Source organism: Pipistrellus hanaki (genome assembly GCF_964339955.1).
Source record: "Pipistrellus hanaki genome assembly, chromosome: 16".
NCBI classification, from domain to species: domain Eukaryota; kingdom Metazoa; phylum Chordata; class Mammalia; order Chiroptera; family Vespertilionidae; genus Pipistrellus; species Pipistrellus hanaki.
The window spans coordinates 2,076,675-2,098,591 of record NC_140518.1 but is presented as its reverse complement, the minus strand read 5'-3'; the positions used below and the strand labels follow the sequence as shown (position 1 = coordinate 2,098,591).

At 60.5% G+C, this 21,917-nt stretch overlaps 1 protein-coding gene and 1 long non-coding RNA gene across 5 annotated transcripts in view; one reads left to right on the top strand and one right to left on the bottom strand.

The window, feature by feature from the left end:
• The first annotated feature begins 1,951 nt into the window (after nucleotides 1-1,951).
• LOC311610644 lies at nucleotides 1,952-5,100 on the top strand. Its single transcript, XR_014793002.1, has 2 exons — nucleotides 1,952-2,408; nucleotides 4,345-5,100. It is a non-coding gene; the product is annotated as an uncharacterized lncRNA (long non-coding RNA).
• Nucleotides 5,101-9,742: 4,642 nt separating this feature from the next.
• The window catches only part of MXRA7 (matrix remodeling associated 7), a 19,462-nt gene continuing 7,287 nt past the window's right edge, over nucleotides 9,743-21,917 (bottom strand). The window contains exons 2-5 of one of the 4 annotated variants that reach the window (XR_014792987.1): nucleotides 20,833-20,902; nucleotides 17,409-17,499; nucleotides 10,403-10,769; nucleotides 9,743-10,371 (exon numbers count right to left, since the gene is read on the bottom strand). Coding sequence is in view for 3 of the 4 variants with exons in the window: in XM_084862093.1 (XP_084718219.1) it covers nucleotides 10,655-10,769; nucleotides 17,409-17,499; nucleotides 20,833-20,902 (276 nt within the window). In the remaining variant the exon portion in view is untranslated. Of the gene's footprint in view, nucleotides 10,770-12,069; nucleotides 13,620-16,241; nucleotides 16,322-17,408; nucleotides 17,500-20,832; nucleotides 20,903-21,917 lie in introns of those variants that run through there. The other 3 variants (XM_084862094.1, XM_084862095.1, XM_084862093.1) reach the window with 3 other exon arrangements.

Here is a 21,917-nt window from a genome sequence, read left to right as displayed (position 1 = left end):
CAGCCTGAGTGGAGAACAGAAGCTGCAGGGCTCCTGGTGGGGGCCCCCCTCCGTTGGGGCCCCCCGTGGGGTCCGTGTCTGCAGTATTGTGTCCTCTTGCACGCAGGCGCATGCTCCTGTCCCCCTCTGCCCCCCATAAGAGTCCTTGTTTGGTTTTATTTATTTACTTTCGTTAATCCTGCCTCCCACTCACACCCGGGCTGGGGATGGAGCCTGCAACTGAGTACATGCATGCCCTTGACTGGAATCGAACCCGAGACCCTTCACTCCACAGGCCAATGCTCTTACCACTGAGCCAAAGCAGCTCGGGCCTCCTTGCTCGTTTTGAATGTGGTTCTATTTACATTACGATGCCTACTGATGTTGGGGGGGGCGTGGACAGTCGGAAACGGCATGTCCCCTTGGGGAGGAGCTTGGTGCGTTGGGGCCGGTCAAAGCGCTGTGGGTGTGGCTCCCATCGGCCTGGCCAGCCCTTCATCTAACAGTCCTCTCGCCAGAGGGTCCGTGTCCAGGGACCCCCAGCTGCACCCCGTCCCCCGCTCCCCGGCTGTGTGTTCCCTTGTCATCCAGGCTTCTCCGGGGCCAGAGGCAGTCCAGCCACCGCCTCCGCCCCCACGCTCGGCACCAGCCGGGGGGGACTTCAGTGCCTCCTGTGACTTCCCAACCTGCACCCTGGACTGGCCGCTGGCCGAGTCACTGAGCTCCGTGGCTCAGCTTCCTTTTCTATAAAAGTCAAATCATCATCATCATCATCATCATCATCATCATCGTCATCATCATGGTGGCTGCATCGATGTCCCACCCAGAGCCCCCCTCCACTGCCCACCCCCTGCAGGAGCTGCCTCCCTGGGGAGAGGGCCTGCGGGGCAGCCAGCACCCAGCGACTGATGGACAAGGCGGCATAAAGGCCTGGTCCTCACTCCCATGGGCTATGCAGGGCCATCCACCTTCAAAACTCCCCACGGGGAACTCTTTCCCCCTCCCCACCACGGGGGAATCTGTCCTTGTTCTTCAATAAATGTCCACCTTGCCAAAACCGGTGTGGCTCAGTGGATAGAGCGTCGGCCTGCAGACTGAAGGGTCCCGGGTTTGATTTCGATCAGAGGCATGTACCTTGGTTGTGAGTACATCCCCAGTCGGGGGTGTGCAGGAGGCAGCTGATCGATGTTTCTCTCATCGATGTTTCTAACTCTCTATCCCTCTCCCTTCCTCTCTGTAAAAAATCAATAAAATGTATTTAAAAATAATGATAATAAAATAAATAAATTTCCACCTTGGCTAAAAAAACAAAGCCTCCCCATAGGGTCTGCTGCGGCCTCAGGAGGCTGGGTCACAGCCCGCCATCCCTGGGCCCGTCCTGCCCCTCCCCTCCTGCCCACAGGCGTCCGCCCAGGAGAACGCTCTCAGCGGGTTTCCTGGGGACCCACCTGCTGTTGTCCTCACAGGTACACAATGACCTCCGAGCTAGTACAAGCCCAAGCGTGTCTTTCTCTCTCAGTTACAGATTTAAAAAAAAAAAATCCTGCCGAACCCGGTTTGGCTCAGTGGATAGAGCGTCAGTCTGCGGTCGGTCCCGGGTTCGATTCCGGTCAGGGGCATGTACATTGGTTGCGGGCACATCCCCGGTGTGGGGTGTGCAGGAGGCGGCTGGTCGATGTTTCTCGCTCACCTATGTTTCTGACTCTCTATCCCTCTCTCTTCCTCTCTGTAAAAAATCAATAAAATATATATTTTTAAAAAAATCTTCTCAGGCCCAGCCAGCGGGCTCATGGTTCGATTCCCCACCCAAAGGTACATGCCCGGGTTGTGGGCTCGATCCCCAGGGGTGCGGAGTGCGGGGTTCAGGGTGCAGGAGGTAGCCAGTCAGTGATTCCCTCTCATCACTGATGTTTCTCTCTCTCTCTCCCTCTCTCCCTTTCCCTTCCTCTCTGAAATAAAAATATATTTTTTAAAAAAACAACAAAAAACATCCTCTCAAAAGACCAGAAGAGGCAACCACAATATGTGCTCATGTTGCCATTTTCACTAGAATGCCACCAAAAACAAAAGCAAAAACCATATACATAATCTTCAGTTTATGTAAGTGTAACTCACATACCAACCATACCATTCAGCGATTTAAAGCCTGTGGTTTCCACCGCGGTGTCAGCGCACAGCTCTGCCGTGTCCCTTGACTTTCTTCTTTGTGGTGAGGGCGGACGTGTTTTCATTTCACTCGGGTACCTCCCCAGGAGTAGAGCGCCGAGTCAGATGGCAAGTCTTTGCTTAACCTTTGGAGGAACTTGTGAGAAGCTGCGTATTGTCTTCTCTGGCAGAGAGGTGTGGACAAGGAGCCCGGAATGCTGGTGACCCCTGAGCCCTGGCACAGGTCCGGAGCTACACACGCAACCTCCTGAACAGATAGTCATGTAAGTAAATCCTTACTGATAACATAGTTTGTCTGGGAGGAGAAAAAAAAAAAGATAGTTTGTCTGTGCACACATAGGAGCCTAAACAGTGGTCAAGGACCATAGGGAGGTGGGGGCATGAGAGGGGAGGGGTGGGGGATTGGAATGGAGGGGTTGAGGACAAATATGTGATACCTTAATCAATAAATTTTTTAAAAAGAACATTCTTAGACATTAAAAAAAAAGAAGATAGTCTGTTACTGGAAATCGCCTGCCTGATGGCTGTAGGTGCATCCCAAACTGAGTAACAGGATGGCGAGGCCTGAGCACAGTGGATTCCTCCTTCTTGCATTGGGCTCCCACCCGGCCCCCCAATTCCCCAATTATTATTTCTTGTCTTGTCTCTGTCATTTGTGCGAGGCCCTTCTCCAGGGCCCACGCACACATGACAGGAACTGTATGCCGCAGCACCGCCCCATTCTGCATCCCCATCCAGTGTGATGGCTCCGTGTCCGCATAGCCTCACCAGTACTCATTACCTGTCCTTTTTTTATTTTATTGATTTTTTACAGAGAGGGAGAGGGATAGAGAGTTAGAAACATCGATGAGAGAAAGTCATCGATCAGCTGCTTCTTGCACACCCCCTACTGGGGATATGCCCGCAACCAAGGTACATGCCCTTGACTGGAATCGAACCCGGGATCTTTCAGTCCGCAGGCCGACGCTCTATCCATTGAGCCAAACCGGTTTCGGCTACCTGTCCTTTTTTATTATTGCCACCCTACTCACTGCAGTATCTCACTGTGGTTTTGATTTGCGTTTCATCTGCATGTTGAACATCTTTTCACGTGCTTATTGGTCACTGATACCTTCTTTGCTGAAATGATATTCAGATCCTTAGCTCAGTTTTCAATAGGGTTATCTTCAATAACTTTCTTTAAATCCTCACCTGAGGATATTTTCCCACTGATTTTTAGAGAGAGTGGAAGGGAGAGGGAGAGAGAGAGAAACATTGACTGGTTCCCTCACACACTTGCTCCAACCCGGGTGGGGGGGTTGAGCCTGCAACTGAAGTCCATACCCTTGATCAGAATCGAAGCCGGGCTGAAACCAGTGTGGCTCAGTGGTAGAGCGTTGGTCTGCGGACTGAAAGGTCCCAGGTTCGATTCCGGTCAAGGGCATGTACGTTGGTTGCGGGCACATCCCCAGTATGGGGTGTGCAAGAGGCAGCTGGTCGATGTTTCTCTCTCATTGACGTTTCTAGCTCTCTATCTCTCTCCCTACCTCTCTGTAAAAATTCAATAAAATATATTAAAAAAAAAAAAAAAGAATCGAAGCCAGGACCCTTCAGTCCGCAGGCTGACGCTCTGTCCACTGAGCCATACCAGCTAGGGCTTCAGGAACTTCTGAGTCTTCTCTCCAAGGGGAACGCTACTCTCTTATTTTTTAAATATTTTATTGATTTTTTAGAGAGGAAGGGAGAGGGATAGAGAGCTAGAAACATCGATGATAGAGAAACATCGACCAGCTGCCTCCTGCACACTGCCCACTGGGGATGTGCCGGAAACCAAGGTACATGCCTCTGACCGGAATCGAACCTGGGACCTTTCAGTCCGCAGGCCGACGCTCTCTCCACTGAGCCACACCGGTTTGGGCGGAGCCCTACTCTTTTAACAGGCGGTGAAGAGTCAGGGGAGAACACTGGCCAGGCACGCAGTGGGTAAAGCCAGGGCACCTTCCCCTCACCTCGCCGGGAAAGTAAGACCAGGCCGAGCTCACTCCGCCCAGCACAGCGCTTCTCGTGAGACGCGCGCCACGCGTGCCTGAGAAGCTCGATGTGCAGTTCACACACTCAATGTCCCCGCTTCAGTCTGTGTGCCGTGCCCCCCGGCTCCCGTTTCTTTCATTGAACCTTTTCTCCCAGGAACAATTTCCTTAATTTTACATCCTTTGCCAGCTGCCTCCTCTCCCGAAGTTGAACTCGCAGTATCACTGAAGCTGATTGCAGGAGAACCAGCTGAGGCGTGTAAGCTGAACCTTTGAAGGAGCCAAAGGCTGACAGCCTGCCAGGACCACCCGTCCCCTCCGGGAGAGAGCACAGTAGTAAGTCATTGAAGCTCTCAGAGGAGAGAATTAGGTTGTGAAGAGACCGGATTGCAGGCTGGCAAGTTACTGAGCATAGCTGAGCTAAGGGTAGGCACCCAGCCTGGTGTGAGAACGGCCCCCTTTTCATTGGTAGAGGATGTGGGCCATGGCCAGGCCCCCCCAATCGAGGTGGGTGGCGCCCCACTCCTGGGTGTGAAGTGGCGGACAGTCATAGTCATAAGCCAGTGATTTCAGGCTTACTCAGAGGCGCGGAGGCAAACCCCGGCTTAGGGCCGAGGGCGTAACACGAAAGGGCAAGCGCCGGTGAGAGGTGTGCCCCGTTGGCCTGGCACCTTCTTAGGTCAGCACCACACCCAAGACCGCGGGGAGAAAATGGGTGCGTGCGGTGGCCCAATGCAGAGGACTGGCTGGATGTTGCCTTGGGCGCGGGATAACGGGAAACTGAGAAGGGAGGTTGAGCTGGAAGGAGTGTTGGTTCAGCTACAGGACGGAGGCTGGAGACCCCAGGCCACGCTCTGGACCGGGCCTGGGGCAGTGGTCGGCAAACTCATGAGTCCACAGAGCCAAATATCAACAATACGATTGACATTTTCTTGGAGAGCCTATTTTTTTAAAAAAACTTAAAACGTCTTCTAACGCTATTTCTTCAATATAGATTCGCATCAGGCCGTGGTGTTTTGTGGAAGAGCCACACTCAAGGGGCCAAAGAGCCGCAGTTTGCAGACCACGGGCCTGGGGAGTGTTGGCGGAAGGTGGTGATGGTGGGATCCAGGGGTGCAGGACCGCGCCTGAATCCATCTTCGTACTGAGGGGTGTACCGCGGTGCTTGGGGGGGACCTGGGAGCCAGCCCCAGGCCGGCCAGGTCGCCAGGTCGCCCCTCCGCGCGGCAGCGGCTCGGTGGGACCGGGCAGAAGCGCCGCCATCCGGGACTCGGCCTCCAGAGGCAAAGCCGGAAGCACGGGCCCCGCCGCGTCGGCGGACAGCGGCCCAAAGCCCCCAGCACCCGGCAGCCTCTGCGGCAGAGGCGAGAGGCGGGGCTTGCGTGGACTGAGGAGCCACCCCGCGCTTCTCGTTGGACAAAAGCCCTTGTCAATCACTGAGGAAAGGCGCCTGGACGAGACCGGACATCCGGGACGGCCATCTTTGAGGGAGGGGCGGGGTTTGGGGCTGAGGGAGACCATGAAAGGATGCAGTATCCAATGGCAATCAAGAGCTTCGCCTTCGCGGAAGATTGGCAGGTGACCGGGCCACTGAGGTGCCGCGGAGGGATACCCGCGTGGAAAGGCTGCTGTTCAAACCTGTGTTTTGTCTCGGTGCGTGTTTCCTCCGAATAAAGTGAGCGATTAAATAACGCGTAAATGAAAGGGCCTCCTTCTCTCCCGCCCTATATGGCTGTAACTAAGGCTGCGCCGTTTGGTAGGTGTCTCTGGGATCACCTGGGTCCTCTGACTCAGGTGCGGCGTCCCCTTCACACGCACAGCCGGCGAGGCCCGAACGGGGGCCCAGATAACGGGAACTGCGCTGTTCGGGGAGTTAGAGCTAGGATGGGGGGTGATGGTCAGTAGGGAACAGGAAGAGACTGAAACCACAGTTTACGGAGGGAAATGTAAGGAGCCCTTAATGGATGCTCAACCTTTTGCATTAAAAAAAAAAAATACTTCACTGAGCTAACATCCTGACCTATCAGGTTGGTAAAAATCCAAAATTTGACAAGGTACTTGGTTACGGTGAGCACGGAAACTGGCTCTGCCATAGCCAGCACATTGGGATGGGGGAAATGGGGGCGATGGGGAAGTGACACCTGACACATGGCCTGTGAGCTTGGCTTTGACCTGCCCATGCATTCCCAGGAATCTACCCTGAAACACCTCCACCGGGAAGTGCGCAGTTTTAGTCGCAGCGGTGTTACACTGAATTAGCAAGAATGGCAGCCATACAATGCCCGTTAGTAGGCAAATGGCAGGATAGGGCCGGGGCCTGTGGCATTATTCAGCAGACTTTGCAGCATTAAAAAGGAGGGAGCCAGCGGGCTTTTCAAGGCCTGATCTCCAGGGAGAGTGCAGATGGGCCGCTACTTTTAGCAAAAAGAAGGGCGGAAAGGCCCAAACCAAAACTAGTCATCAGAATGGTTTACTCATTAGGAGTGAAGTGGTGGCGAATCTGGGGGAAGCCTTAGGAGGGGAAATAGAATGAAAATAAAGTGATAGTAGTGATAACAGTGAGCGAAAACAAAAGGCCACCACACAACACACAGCTCGGTGACAACTGGGATGTGCCCAGCGTGGCCATGTTCTCCCGGCGCCCAGTTCTAACCAGGGTGGGCGCAGGGCGGGCCTCCGTGGCTGGTAACAGGCCTGCCGCTAAGGGAGGGCAGGGGGCGGGGAAGGACATGGCTTTTGCCTACTTCAGGCTCACCTAACCGCTCCTACAGCGAGGAGTAGAGGCCGGACAGGGATCCCAGACACAGGGTGCTGCCATCCAGGTGCCTCCGGTAGAAGCAAGCCTCTCACCACGGCCTTTCCGTGCCTGTGCCTCGGGAACACCGGCGGCCTCGTCTGTCCGGCCCGGCCGTGCTTCCACCGGCGTCTTTCCCGGAGATCGGCTTTGTGAAACCGTGAGTCCAGGGAGGTCGTTGGGCCTGTATTATCATCAAATTGGGAGGAACAAAGCAACTCCAAAGGGATCTGTCCTTAGGAAAACCAGTTCCATTTTTCTGATTTTAAAACACTGAAAGCAAGTATAAATTATCTAAAGTGTGTATGTGTGTATGTGTGTGTGTGTGGAGGGGGGCTGCGGGGAGATGTGTGTGTGTGTGTGTGTGTGTGTGTGGAGGGGGTTGGAGGGAAGGTGTGTATGTGTGTGTGTGGAGGGTCCTGTGGGGAGCTGTGTGTGTGTGTGTGTAGGGGGGCTGCGGGGAGCTGTGTGTGTGTGTGGAGGGGGGCTGTGGGGAGCTGTGTGTTGTGTGTGTGTGTGTGTGTGGAGGGGGGCTGCGGGGAGATGTGTGTGTGTGTGTGTGTGTGTGTGGAGGGGGGCTGCGGGGAGCTGTGTGTGTGTGTGTGTGTGTGTGTAGGGGGGCTGCGGGGAGCTGTGTGTGTGTGTGGAGGGGGGCTGTGGGGAGCTGTGTGTTGTGTGTGTGTGTGTGTGGAGGGGGGCTGCGGGGAGCTGTGTGTGTGTGTGTGTGTGTGGAGGGGGGCTGCGGGGAGCTGTGTGTGTGTGTGTGTAGGGGGGCTGCGGGGAGCTGTGTGTGTGTGTGTGTGTGTGTGTAGGGGGGCTGCGGGGAGCTGTGTGTGTGTGTGTGTGTGTGTGGAGGGAAGCTGTGTGTGTGTGTGTGTGTGTGTGTGTGTGGAGGGGGGCTCCGGGGAGCTGTGTGTGGGGGTCTCACAGTGAGCTTGCCCTTGGCTTCAGGCAGCTCTGAAGCACGTTTCCTTCAATGCAGCCGCTGGGAAAGGCAGTAACTTTAAGAGCAGGAAGCGAGGAGACACTTCATTGTCAGATGACGGCAGTTACAGACCGCGGGAAGGAGGAGGGCCTGAAAGTCTAGGCCAGTGGTCGGCAAACTCATCGGTCCACAGAGCCAAATATCAACAGTACAATGATTGAAATTTCTTTGGAGAGCCACATTTTTTAACTTACACTTCTTCTAAAGCCACTTCTTCAAAATAGACTCGCCCAGGCCGTGGTATTTTGTGGAAGAGCCACACTCAAGAGGCCAAAGAGCCGCATGTGGCTTGTGAGCTCTGGTTTGCCGACCACGGGTGTAGCAAGAGAGTTTGGTAAGCAGATAAGGACACCTGTGGACATGGTTTTAACCCACTGCAGGTGTGCGATGGTGACAAGCCACAGCTGCGTGCCTGAGCGCCTCCGGAGCAGGGCTCCAGAGCGGGGCTGAGTGGAGGGGGGCGGAGTGGAGGGGGCCGGAGTGGAGGGGGGCCGGAGTGGAGGGGGGCGGAGTGGAGGGGGCGGAGTGGAGGGGGCCGGAGTGGAGGGGGGCGGAGTGGAGGGGGCCGGATTGGAGGGGGCGGCAGGAAACCAGCGGCTGAGAGCCGCTTCGCATGCCGGGTGGAGACTGCGCCCTGGACGTCTCTGAACCTGCAGACCTGGAGGGGTCCATCCGCCGTCTCCTGGGCCCCGCGTGGCAGGGACACGCTGGTGGCGGCCTGCGTGGCCTGGCTTGTGGAAGTCACCCTCTGTTGACTGTCCTCTCCTGCCTCTGGTTTTTCTCCCCGCCTTCTGCTTTCTCATGGCCCTAATGGGATGAGTGTGTGTCCCTCTCGACACTTGTGAACAAACAGGTGCTTTCTCTCGGTTGCATACTGCAGGGTGTGTCCTGCGTTGTGTCCACGTTTTTGCCAGGAAACGTCTAATAATGGGCTCGAATCAGCAGCTACATTATTTGGAAGGAACTTTGATTTTCTTGACCTGTAGCAATATGATATCTGGGGGACGTGGGGGAGTCAGTTTGAAATGGGTTTTAGCCAAGCTGATGTGGCTCAGTGATTGAGCATCGACCCATGAACCAGGAGAGGCGGTCACCAGTTCAGCTCCCGGCCAGGGCACAGGCCTGGGTTGCAGGCTCGATCCCCAGTAGGAGGCGTATGGGAGGCAGCAGATCAATGGTTTCCTCTCATCATTGATGTTTCTATCCCTCGTCTCCCTCTCTGAAATCAATAAAAGTACATTTAAAAAAAAGAAGTGGGTTTTAAAAGGACTCTTGGCCACAGATGGACTTGGTGGCGTCCCAGTGAGGCCTCGAAGGGTAGGGGGCAGGGGGCAGGGGGAGAGGAAAGGGAACAACAGAGCCAGGGGCAGTGCCACCCTGCAGTGCAGCCCCGGGGACCTGCCCGCCCTGTGCGTAGATAGAACCCCGGAAGTGGGTCCTTGAGAGCCCAGAAAGGGGACAAACAATCCTCAGACCATAAAACTTTTAAAAGCTTGGCAAAAAAGATAAAAATAATTTTTAAGAGTAAAAAGCACTGACATTTCGCCCGCGTGCGGACTGCCAGCAGAGCAGCCAGAGGAATGACAGGAAGGTGGAGGAGGTCTGGCGCAGGAGGAGAGGGGGGTGCCCGGCCCGGCGTTGCTAACCTGAGGTGCGTCCGATGCCACGGCCTCTCTTAATTCTGTGTGTGGGTTTCGCTTTATTCCAACAGATAAAAAACATGAGAACATTATGGGTTCTTCCTCACTCACTTGGCTCTGAAATGCTCCGCACAGAAACGGGCGGCTTGGTGAGGGGTCCCGGACAGTGTTCTGAGATTTTATTAGATTTTATTGACTTTATTGATCGCTGCCTGGGGAGGCCTCCCGGTGCCCTGCCTGTCTTCTCCACTGAGCTTCCCCCCCGCAGGCAGGCACCAGGCCAGGTAAGTGTGTCCATCTGTTGTGTCCGGCATGGTTCTCGGTGCTCCGTGAGGTGCTTACTTAGTTCTGTGAGGTGCTTACTTAGCTCTGTAAGGTGCTTACTTAGTTCTGTGAGGTGCTTACTTAGTATTCTACAGTGAGTCCCAGGCTCCGCCAGGGAAATGCCGGGAGGGGCTTCACCCTGAGACCGCGGCTTTGTACGGAGGGACGGTGGGGTTGAACTAGCCTTTTTGCTGAGAGGGCTCCCCCACTGCTTGCTTCCATAGTTACAGAAGCTTCCAGAAGTCCTTCTAAGGCAGTGAGAGTGTTATGTTACCAGACTGGACATGCAGGCCACGGGCCCTGATACGCAACTTTCCCAGCACCAGGGACCCTTCCACCACACGTGTCCTGGGGGCTGAGCCTTCAGCTCACCCCTCCCGGGCCACGCCTGCCCTGGGGCTGCGTGGAGGGCTCAGTCAGGGGCAGACAGTCTGAGAGGGTTACTGTGGAGCAGCTGGGGCCTCACAGATTTACCTGTGGAGCAGCTGGGGCCTCACAGATTTACCTGTGGAGCAGCTGGGGCCTAGAGGGTTACTGTGGAGCAGCTGGAGGAGCCTCGCCAGTGGGCAGAGGCAGAGGAGCCAGGCCTTTCTCCCCTGAGACCGCAGTCCTGGCTCCTGTACCAGCACAGAGGCTGGAGGACTGAGCAGATCTGTACGTGGGACACTCTCCGTCCGAGGGTGGAAGCTGGGAGTGACAGGGCTGGTCGGCCAGGCGGCGGCGCGGCTCGGCGATGGGGCGGCCGGCGGAGGGGCAGCTACATGTCGTAGAGCCGGAGCTGCTCCTGCACGTCGCCGCGGGACATCTCGCCGAACGTGTCCTTGTTGTCCTCCATGAGCTTGAAGATGGCCGCCAGCTGCTCCTTCTGCACTCTGCGGGGAGAGGACACAGGCGGGAGCGGTGAGCCTCAGGGAGTGCCTCGGAGCGTCCAGAACAGCCAGAAACTCCGCTCCAGCTACCCGCTCGGCACAGCCTGTGTGGGCTAGACTAGAGCGCTCAGCTAGGGGGTCTGAGTCTTGGGTCTACCCTGGAGATTGGCGGACCCCCAAGTTATGGCTCGGGTCCTCGGTGCTCCTTTCCCCTGGGACTGCTGTTTGCTGCTGACCACACAGCCCAGTGAGGTGAGGAGGAGGGAGGGGCCCAGAGGGCTGGAGGTCTGTGCAGAGAGGAGCCAGAGTGAGGAGAGGGCACATGGTGGGCTGGGAACGGGGGAGGGTACATGTGCATGGCCAGGGTGAGGGGTGGGGTGAGGTTCCGCTGCTCAGAGGAAGGGGCGCCTCTGATTTACAGACACCATACGGCCTGCGGGTCCCGCCCGTCAGGGGTGGCTGGGACCGGCTCTGTTGAGGACATTCAGGCCTCTTTCTTATCTTTACGAGGCTCAGCCCGCTCCCTGGCCAGCAGGTGCAGCCCTGAAAGGGTGTGAGGCTGCGGGAAGCCGGGAACACGCTGGTTGTTTGTTCTGCCCGGTTTGCTGTGCTGTTGGCATGACGGGCGCGGTGTGCTGGCACAGGCTCGCTGCTCTGGCTCCGGGCCTCTGTAAATCCTCCCTCACACCACACACATCACACACACCACACCACACCACACCACACCACCAGCTTGGCGTCGGTCGCCTGGAGAACGTCAGCCAACTGGAGGGTGGGACCGCACACCTCCCTGCAGCCGGGCTGCTGCCGTCACGGCAGGTCCGGCCGCGAAGGGCTTTGGCACAGCTTCCGGCACCGTGGCCTGCAGGGCCAGCACCCCATGCTGCTGGGCAGGGGTGCGAGGGCTTGTCTTACACTTGTCCTAACACATCCCTTCTGCAGGGACCACGTTTCCCCACCCAGCAGTTCTGACCGGAGTGGCACCGAGAGGCTGGAGTACTGCAGTCCCCAGTGCCAGCCTCTGTGCCACCTGGGAGAGCAATTTCCAGGTTTGCTGTGGAGGAGAGGCAGCCTGAGGAAAGGGCAGCGCTGGGCTCCAGGTGTGCATTGAGCTCCGTGGATGGACTCATCAGATGCCCGCGTTCCGGTGGCCGTGACACTGCACACTGTTCGCAGGTGGACACGGGACTCGGCACCCTCCCGGAGAGTGCCAGCATCAACGCGCGAGAAGGCTCACATTTTACCGGGTTCAAAGGAGATCATGTTTTAAAACACCAAGCAAAGCTGCACACACACACAGTGACAGGCTCATCTACTCCGAGTTTATTGCCGACACAGAGGCCGAGACGCAGGTGCAGGCCGTCGGCAGGCGAGAGGCCTGTGCCCACGTGCGGAGTTTGCAGATGGAATGAGGTAACTGGCCCGGGGGAGCCGCCTGCTCCTGTGTCAGTGACCCCAGCCTGGAGGACCGTATGGCTGTGTGGCCACGTGTGCTCACAGGAGGACGCCTGTTGTCACGTGGCTCTGTGGCTGTGGTCGCTGCCGTCCTGCCCTCGGCCCTGAGCCTCAAGTATCAGGCCCAGAGGAGAAGGGCCCTGGGAACGTGACATTCATTTCCCAGCCTTCCGTTCAATGGCAAAGATTTTCCTATTACCGTATTTTCCGGTCTATAAGACGACCCACTAATTTTATAGTTACCCCACTTCCGAGGCAACACCAGTTCTTTTTTTAATAGACCGCCTCTCTGACTCTGGCCAATCTGAGCAGGCTTTTTACTAGAACACAGTGTAGCTTTGGGTACAGAACATGTACACTGTGTAGCTTCGGGTACAGAACATGTACACTGTGTAGCTTCGGGTACAGAACATGTACACTGTGTTCTAGTAAAAAGCCTGCTCAGATTGGCCAGAGTCAGAGAGGCGGTCTATTAAAAAAAGAACTGGTGTTGCCTCGGAAGTGGGGGGTAGTCTTATACAGCGAATATAGGCATAAACCTACGTTTTAACTGTAAAATTAGTGGGTCGTCTTATACGCCAGAAAAATACGGTACTCACTACTTAAAAAAATGTTTTAACACTTCTAAAAACTGTAGACTGGTTTGGCCGAGTATAAATACTATCCTATATAAAGCTCCAGGAAACCAATGTGGGACCAATCTGGTCACCTGATGAAGCTGTAGCTCACCTTGGAAACTTTCTGGGAAAAGGCATAACGGAGGAGAAATCTGTGAGGCGAACACTATTGTTATCGCTCCGGCCAAAGCTCAGGAGGCGACCAAAGTGGCTGAGCCCGTAGGAACAGTGAAAAGGCCTCGAGCAAGAGGGCGGATGGGAGCTCTGAGGGAACAAGGGGCCGTACGTAAACCAGTACCAGCCCTTGCGTGCTGCCCCATCCATCAGCATCTGTCACCCAGACAGCAAGACCTCAGGAAACGGCCCCAGGCAGCAGAGGGCTGGGACCGTTGGAGCCTGCGGGGAGCAGGGCAGCTCGCCCTGTCGGTCAGGTCACACCCGAGAGGTCCCGTGCGAGGGGGAGCAGGAGGCCTGCACTGACGGCAAAGGACTGTCTCGGGGTGCGGGGTGCGAGGCGCAGGCAGGGCGGGGCGAACAGAAAACCAGGGCTCAGGGCGTGAGAACACTCCCAAGCCTCTAGCGCAGCAAAGCAAGCCCCACGCCAGGAGGAGGGCCTCGCACCCAGAGCCAGGCGGCCGGTCCGCAGCCAGGGGAGGCAATTGCGGTGCAGGCAATGCCCTGGGAGCCAGGCTGCTCTCGGGGCCATTGCTCTCTCCGGCGGGTAAGCTGCCAAAGGAAAAGCTGAGGAGGGCGCTAGGGGGAACTTCCTTATTCTTCGGCTCTGTGGAGAGAAACGGAGAAAAGGTCACTGATGTCACTCATGGCCTGGGAAGAGCACCGTGCGGAGGGGCAGGGTGAGGAAGGATGTTTGCAGTTGCAGAAGCCGGCTGGCCGGTGCTTCTCAGACACGGGAGGGACATTCACCCCGCACCTTCAGCAAGACAGTCTGTGCCCCTGGCCGCGGGGCGCACGGGACCCTGCCCCGGAGCCCGCCGGCCCCACTGCGAGGGTGGAGGCACCTGGGTAGCTGGTGGTTAGGTCAGTCCCGCATCCGGGGAGGCGGGCGGGCGGCACCGGCACTTGGGGTTTGGCCTGTAGCTGCCCTGGCGTGTCCTGTGACGCTGGACTGCTTCCTAGTCCCGCTGGCCGGGGCGGTCCCCGCTGGGGACGCTGGCAGTGGCGGACTGCTGCTGCCCCCAGGAGGCCAGCAGGAAAACACGCGGGGCAGGGATCTAATTCTTGTCCCTCTGGCGCCCTCTTCAGGTCAGAGTCTGCCCGTTTCTAGAAATTCACACCTTGGGCATGTCAGGCGGCAGAGACTAGAATGGCCCATAGCTGGGCTCCTGGGTCGCCTCCCCCTTGCCCACTGTGCTGCATGGAACCCTTCCATAGAGCTGTGTCCACTCCAGCACGGCCGGCCGTCCTGGGCCTCCGGAATGGAGCGGCTGGGTCCTGCCCTCGGCTGTCAGCGGCCGGGCCCACAGCCCGGGCCCACAGCCCAGGCCCACCGTCCCTCTGGCCCAGAGATGGGGAGACGGTGGCCTGCAGGGAGGGGCGTGGAAGTGGTGCTTCGCCTTTTTCCTGCCAGACTGGGAGCCAGCCGAGCCCCCCCGCTTCCCTCGCTCTGGGGTGAGGGGCAGTCACCGGCCTGCACACCCACCGTCCCAGCCACGCTCAGGTGGACATGGCACCCCAGAGAAGCTGCGGGGGGCGCGGGGACGCCCCAGCCAGGCGGAGGCGCTGCTGAGGAGCCTGTGGGCCGGGAGCCCGGGCCCGAGGACAGGGAGGAGGGCGGGCAGAGACAACGCAGATCTCTCTTCCCAGCAGCTGCCTCTGGGTCTGTGGAACCTCCCCGCTTCCCGTCCCGTGGGCAGCGGAGGCGGATCTACAGATCTGGGCCCCTCGCCTTCCGTCCTGCTGCTTAAGGGCCATTCCTTGAAAACTGGTAAACTGAGGCTTCCGGGGCTTGCGGGTCACGTGACCATGCCCGAGCCAGGCTCCAGGTGGTTATGTTGGCTGAGCTGATGCTGAAGGCCAGGGAGCTGCAGCATTGACTGCTCACTAGCCTGCACCCTGACGGACCCGAGAGCCAGGGGAGGCATTAGGAACAGGCAGAGCTGGCTGTAGAAATTCGGCCAGCTGGGACAAGAGCATCTTTCCCTGGCTTGCGGTTTCGGCAGACGGACAGCCACGTGCCTGTGCTGTTCATGCCGATGCTCCTGGGCAGTTTTCTGGGCTCAGCTGGGGCCGGGCTGCCTCACGCCCACCCGCTGAGCCGGTCCCACCAGAGCTATCTTGCTGAGGACGGAAGGCAAAGCCAGACGCGCCAGCCTCTGCAACCCAAGCATCGCGAGAGGGGAGGGGCACCCAGGAGCCCGACACGGGCACACGCAGGAGCTGGCCACATGCGGGGGCAGAGGAGCAAGCAGACGCCACAGGCAGACTCGCGGGGAGCATGCTGGGCGGGCAGGGGTGAGAAGGAGCGTGAACTCCCCACCCTGGGAGGAGCCCTGATCCAGGCCCACGAGGCCCACCTGACCCTCCTCCGCTCAGGCACTCACTCCCCCAGTGGCAACCGCATCCTGCGGGAGGGCGAGGACCCCGGCTCCCCCCTCCGCAGCCCTCAGCACAGCCCCACCCCAGAGGACGAAGTGTGAGTCGGTGGTCCAGAGACTCCACAGATCCAGGGGGAGACCCTCTGGGGGAGCGCAGTCTGCTGCCTGAGGACAACGGGGAAGGCACCTCCCTCCCCTCCCCCAGGCCCAGCCGGGGACCCAGGACAGTGCCGCCTCCCCCAGGCCTGGCCTGACCGGCCCTCCCACCTGCAGCGCAGGCAGCCGAAGGACAGTCCTCAGGGCCTTCGAGGGACCACAGCTCGCTCTCCCCTGAACCCCGAGCTGCCAGCTCCCTGACAGGGAGGCTGTGGCCACGTGGTCCCTGCTGCATCCAGTAGCTGCGGCCCCGCAGGCAAAGGAGCCAGCCGGTCCCACCGCCACCGGACCGGCGCCAAGAGCTGTGGCCGTGAAGGCCTGCTGGTCCCACCGCCACCGGAGACGGGGTTCCGCCCCCTGCTGTGCTGTGAGCTGTGCTGAGCTGTGCCACCTCCTCCCGGGAGGACCAAAGCCAAAAGGGTTCCCGCCGCCCCTGTGGCCCCCACCAGAGGGCGCCGGCCCCCGCCGGCGGGGCCAGGAGGCGCCCCAGGGACGGGCCTGGGGAAGGGACCTGTTTGCCAGGATCCCTGCACTCCCTGCACGGAGGAGAATGGAGAACCAGAGGCGTGGTGCCTGGCCCGTGTTCCCTGGCAGTGAAGGCGGCGGAGGGGTTAGACCACTCGGTCGTTTCGGGGACGCGCTGACAGACAGGAAGGGGGAGCACCCCTCGGCTAAGAAGTCAGTCTCCTTACCAACAGGATTTGCAAGGAGATTGTGGCTCAGGACCTAGGGAGCTTGCTACAGGGAAGTGAGGTCAGAGGTCAGCTCAATCCTGAAATATAAAGCCAGCACACGTCACGTCAGAGGCAGCGCGCTCGCCCTCACAGGGAGGGGGAGGCTCCCAGGCCACCCAGCCGCCGCCCAGAGGGAGGAGGGGTGCTCCGCAGAGTGGCTCTGACTTCTGGTGCTGTGAGTGGCCGGTGAGAGGACCGAACAGGTGGCCGAGCCTGCACTGGGCAGTAACCTGCCTTCCCAACAGTGTGCCCTCGGGGCTCTGGGTGCTGGGAGAGCGTGACTGACTCCTGCCACAGCCGAAGGACTCCAGGCCCGGGCCGGCCGAGCGCATGGGGGCGCTGGGCTCGGGCAGACCTGCTGCCCTCAGCCTCCTGCAGGGCGGGGTGGGCTGGAGAGGCACAGGGACCTGGGGCGGGGGGGGCGACGGGTCCCAGAAGAGCTCGGTTCTAAAACTGAGAAGCTGCGCCTGGGCGGTCGCTCAGGGCTCCCCGGAGCAGAACAGATCAGAAATGCCCAGGACAGATAAGAATGCCCGCGGGGCTGGGCCGGGAGGGCGCTAGGCCGGGAGGGCAATAGGCTGGGTGGGTGCTGGGCTGCGAGGGTGCTGGGCCGGGAGGGCAATAGGCTGGGTGGGTGCTGGGCTGGGAGGGTGCTGGGCTGGGAGGGCGCTAGGCTGGAGGGCGCTGGGCCGGGCAGGTGCTGGGCCGGGCAGGTGCTGGGCCGGGAGGGTGCTGGGCCGGGAGGCGGCAGCTGCCGAGGGGATGAGCGGGAAGAAGCGCGGTGCCTGGGGGAGAGGTGGGTTTTGCCAAGAGCTCTGTGTGTAGGTGAACAGCCGGATCTGCTCCAGGCGCTCCCCCAGCACCTCTCTCTTTTTCTTTCTCTTTTCTGTGGGGGGAGGAGTGGGTGCAAGAATGGGCTCAGCACCCTCCCCCCAGGCCCCAAGGGCACCGTCTCCAGGGGAAACGGAGCCGGACAGACCGCCATGAAGGAAAGACCCCGCCCAGGACCTTGGTGGGTCACGTGGGTGCAGCTCACAGGGGCGAGCTCCTCTCCTGGCCCCTGACCAAGGGCCTGGGTGAGACGCAGCCCCCGCTGCCCCCCCACCCCCGCAGAGGGCCGCCTACCTCTGCTCCTCCTCCAGCTCCTCCTTGGTCATCATCCGCTTGTACTGGCTGCCCCGCAGCTTCCCGGGGCTGTACTGGAAGAAGGCCTCTCCTGTGGGGGGACACAGGGTGAGCGCTGGAGCCCCCCCCAGAAAGGGGCAGAGCCCGGCACAGTGCCCGCCGGGCAGCCTGGCACCTCCCCTGCACTCGGGCTTCCCGCACCCTCCTGAGAGCCCACCGCCACTCAGGAGCTGTTAGGAGCGGAAACGGGGTCTGGACAAAACCAGACGGCCCCCTCCTCGAACAACACGGCTCCCCCCAGGCCCAGGCTGAGCTGCCACAGGGCTCACCGAGCCCGCTGTCTGGGAGGCCCGCCCCCATGGCTGCTGTGCTTGGTGCAGCCAGCGGAGGGAGCTCCTCTCCGGGAAGCAGGCTGAGCTCAGGAGCTGGGCTCCCTGCTCCCCGTGGCCCCGGGTCCCGCACAGGGACCTCCCACCGAGGCCCCCCATCCAGTCCCCCAGATCTGGATCCGTGCCCCGCGTCCAGGGCTGCCACGTCGGCCAGGCTCATTGTCTCTGTGCCACAGCTGCCTTCGAAAGGACAAAGCGTCCAGGAGGAGGGAGCCCTGCTGGGGAGCAGGCCTGTGCGTGACGGCTCTGAGCTGCTGGGGACAGGCTGAGGGCTGGCCTTACCGATTCCCGGGAGGGAGTACACACTTGAGTGCGGGAACGGCCAGCAAACCCCTCCCACACCCACACCGTATGCTTTTCCGTTCTCTCTCCCCAAGGTGGGGGATCTCAGCCTCTCCACACCCTGCGGCCGCCCTGACCGCCCGCGCCGCTGTCACGTGGTCACGCAGGCGGACGTGGGCCGAGGGGAGGCGGGCTCAGCGCCCAGGTCCTCTCGGCCAAACCGGAAGGTGTGGGTGCACATTCAGAACCAGTCCGGGTGCTGTGGGGTCGGTCCGCCTCACTGCACTCGCTTAGGAGGTGGTGCTCTAGGCCCCCCCCCAGCAGACAGGGAGAACTGATCTGGGTGTTGGGGCCAGGGCCCGAATAAAGCACAGCGGACAAAGATGAGTCATTCAGTGTGGAGTTTACAATGGGTCCTGACCGCTCAGCAGACAGCGGGGAGCTGGGGAGGGGAAAGGAGGCCTTAGAGTCAGCAGAGCAAGGAGGCCCTGGGATGGGCCCGGGGCCAGCTCTCCTCCAGCTGAGAGTCTGGGTGCCTCCCTCCCTCCGGCTCCCCCCTCCCATGGCCAGCCCTCCCGGCCCTCCCTCCGGCTCCCCCCTCCCATGGCCGGCCCTCCCTCCGGCTCCCCCCTCCCATGGCCGGCCCTCCCTCCGGCTCCCCCCTCCCATGGCCGGCCCTCCCGGCCCTCCCTCGGCTGAGCTCATGAGGGCCAGCGCTCAGCGCCGGCTGGACGCAGGCCTGGGCTCTGGGAGCTCCGCGCGCAGTCCAGGCCCCGTTGGAGGCCTGCGTGTGGGGCACCTAGAGAGCCCGCAGCCTGCCGCGGGCGGAACCGCGGGGCCGCAGACTCCAGCAGCTGGCGCCATGCTCCCGGGCCTCAAAAAGGCAACAGAGCCATTACTCCCGCACGGCCGCTGTTCTGTTTAAAGAAACAAAACGGAAGTGCTGCCAGCTGGGCGCTGCTCAGCTCCAGTTCCCGGGCAGGTCTGATGGGGCAGGTCTGATAGGGCAGGTCTGATGGGGCAGGTCTGATCGGGGCAGGTGTGATGGGGCAGGTCTGATGGGGCAGGTCTGATCAGGGCAGGTCTGATGGGGCAGGTCTGACGGGGCAGGTCTGACTGGGCCAGGTCTGATCGGGGCAGGTCTGATGGGGCAGGTCTGATGGGGCAGGTCTGACTGGGCCAGGTCTGATCGGGGCAGGTGTGATGGGCAGGTCTGACTGGGGTGGTTTCCGGTGGTTTGCACTGATCACATCGCAGACCATGCATGGACCAAACTTCCAGTCTGCTGGATCAGGAGGGCTCCGTGCGACCACCCCTGGGAGGGGACATCCTTTTGCAGTCTCCTGTGAGCCCATGAGTGCTGAGGGACACAGGCCCGCCGGCCGGGGATAGGTGTCCAGGGCAGTGGCCAGATACGGAGGGAGGGCACTCGTCCTGGCTGCGGGGCCTCCAACAGCCTCAGCTTTGCTTTGTGTCCCCAACTCACTGACAGGACCCCCCACGTGGCAGCGTCAGACCCTGGGCCACGGTTCCTGCAGACAGTCCGGGAAGACTGACAGCTGCTCTGAGGAAGAGCTCCTCTAGGTCCGATGTCCAACTCCCGCCCCCACCCGCGCCCCCTGCGCCCCCCGCGCCCCCCGCGCCCCCCCGCGCCCTGCCCTCCTCCCCCGGAGGCGGTGCTGACAGATGCAGACAGTCCGCCCAGCCGCCCCACGCCGGCCCGGCCACTGCATTCCTGAACCTCTTCCGCGGCGCCTGCCAGCAGTGGCTTAAATCACAGCAACAGCCTTGCTTTTTAAAAATTAAAAACAGCCCCAGCCTGTTTGGCTCAGCGGCTAGAGTGTCAGCCTGCAGACTGAAGGACCCCGGATTCTATTCCGGTCAAGGGCACATGTGGGAGGCAACCAACCAATGTGCCTCTGACACACGGATATTTCTCTGTCTCCGTCTCTGCCTCTCTGGAAATCGGTGGGAAAATATCCTCTGTGAAGCTTAACAACAAAAAATTCGAAATAGTTCAATCATACACAAAAGTATGGCAGCAAGCCCTCCGTGTGCCTGCCACACAGACTGAGCAAATGCTGACTTTTGTTTGTTTGTTAAAGAGAAAACATGACAGACCCAGCGGTGGCAGCTCCACACGCTGTGGTTCTGTCTGTCTGTCCAGGCACTGGCCCAGGGGCGCCTCCCACTAGGTCAGGTTTGCATCGGTCCTTTTCCTCGGGGTCCTGGTCACTCCCTTTCTCTCCCAGCGCCTGGGCCCTGGTGGCCAGCAGGTCTGGCCCGTTAGCCAGAGCCCCTGAGGCCGGGCGCCTGCCCCCGGGGCCTCTGTAGGGCAGGCGCAGGCCGCAGCCGGAGTGGCTCTGGTCCCCGTGACCCGGCAGAGGCACTGGGAGGGCAGGTGGAGGTGTGGGGCTGTGACGCCGGGCGCCGAGGGGCAGCGCAGGACCCAGGAGGTCGGGGTGCTCAGTTCGTCAGGAGGCGGGCCCCTGTGTTTGGAGACGGCTCCCCATTTACAGACAGAGGAGGAGGGCAGGGAGGTGGGCGTAGGAAGGTAGGTGGAGGGAGCGGCTCTGACCTGGACGTCCTTGGGGCCTGACAGGACTCCATGTCTCAGCCCTCTCCCTCATCCTCTCCCCGACCCCCTCCCCTCAGACTGCCCTCAGATCCTCCGCTGGAACCCCAAGAGCCGAGCCCACTGCAGCAGGCATTCATGGCCAGACGGCGCTGGCAGCGGCGCCAGGCCCACTCACCATCGTCCTCCTCAGGCTCTGCCGGGGGCGGCTCCTCCTCGCTGTCCTGCTCCTGCTCCTGCTCCTCGTCCTGCAAGATGCGGGGGGGTCAGTGCCGAGGGGGGTCAGTGCCGGGAGCTCAGGACTCGTGACACTGCACTCGGTGCCTGACCTTGGTAGAACCAACCTGCCCCGGGCCCACTTGCGGAGATGCCCGCAGCAGCGTGGGTGGTGGGCAGCATGCCAGGCAGAGGGGCCGGCCAAGGCCCAGCCTGGCCATGCTCGCTCCGTGCCTGTCCTCTGAGCATGCGGGATGGCCGAACGGGGCAGCCAGCAGCAGGTGGAGTGAGATGCACACGCCTGGCCGAGAAGATGGGGGCCCTGGGCCGAGGGCCGGTGTTGGACCTCGCCCCGTCCCTCTTCCGGTGGGTGCTGGCCAAAGCGTTGGAGTGCCACTTTGATAAGGGACCGGGGACCCCCACGCTCTCGTGACAGTGAGGACAGAGGACAAGGAGGAAAGCCCGGCTTATCTGAGGTGGGGCCGGCCCCACAGAGGCTGCCTCCGCAGTCACGGCTCCGTCCGGCCCCGCGCCCTCCAACGCCGTTCTGCCCTCACGTCGTCTTTTCTGCCCCAACCAGCTCAGCACCCGGTTTCCCCGAACTGGACTCTGCCTCTCGCCCGTGGTCCCCCCGCAGACACACACACAGATTAGCAGATGCTGGGAGGGCCGCCTGGGATGGCCTCGGTGGACGGAGTGACTTCAACTCGCAGGAATGCTGAGGGCGAGGGAAGTGCCCGCGGCTCCGCTATGGGGGCGCAGGGTGTGGCGGGGCCGTGGCCCCGGGAACTGTGGCTCAGAGGCCGGTGGACTAACGTGGAAAGGGACACAGCACGGTGAGCGGCCCAGCGAGAAGGCAGCACCGCGGACAGACCCGCCAGCGTCGGGCTCCGCTCCGGGCCCAGCCAGCCTGCGCCTCGCAGGAGCACTGGGCAGGAGCACTGGGCAGGAGCACTGGGCGTCAGGCAGGCGCTCAGCGAGCTGAGTGGGACACAAAGTGCACAAGCCTGAGAGCTGCGCCCCCTCCCGGACCACACGCAGCTGGCG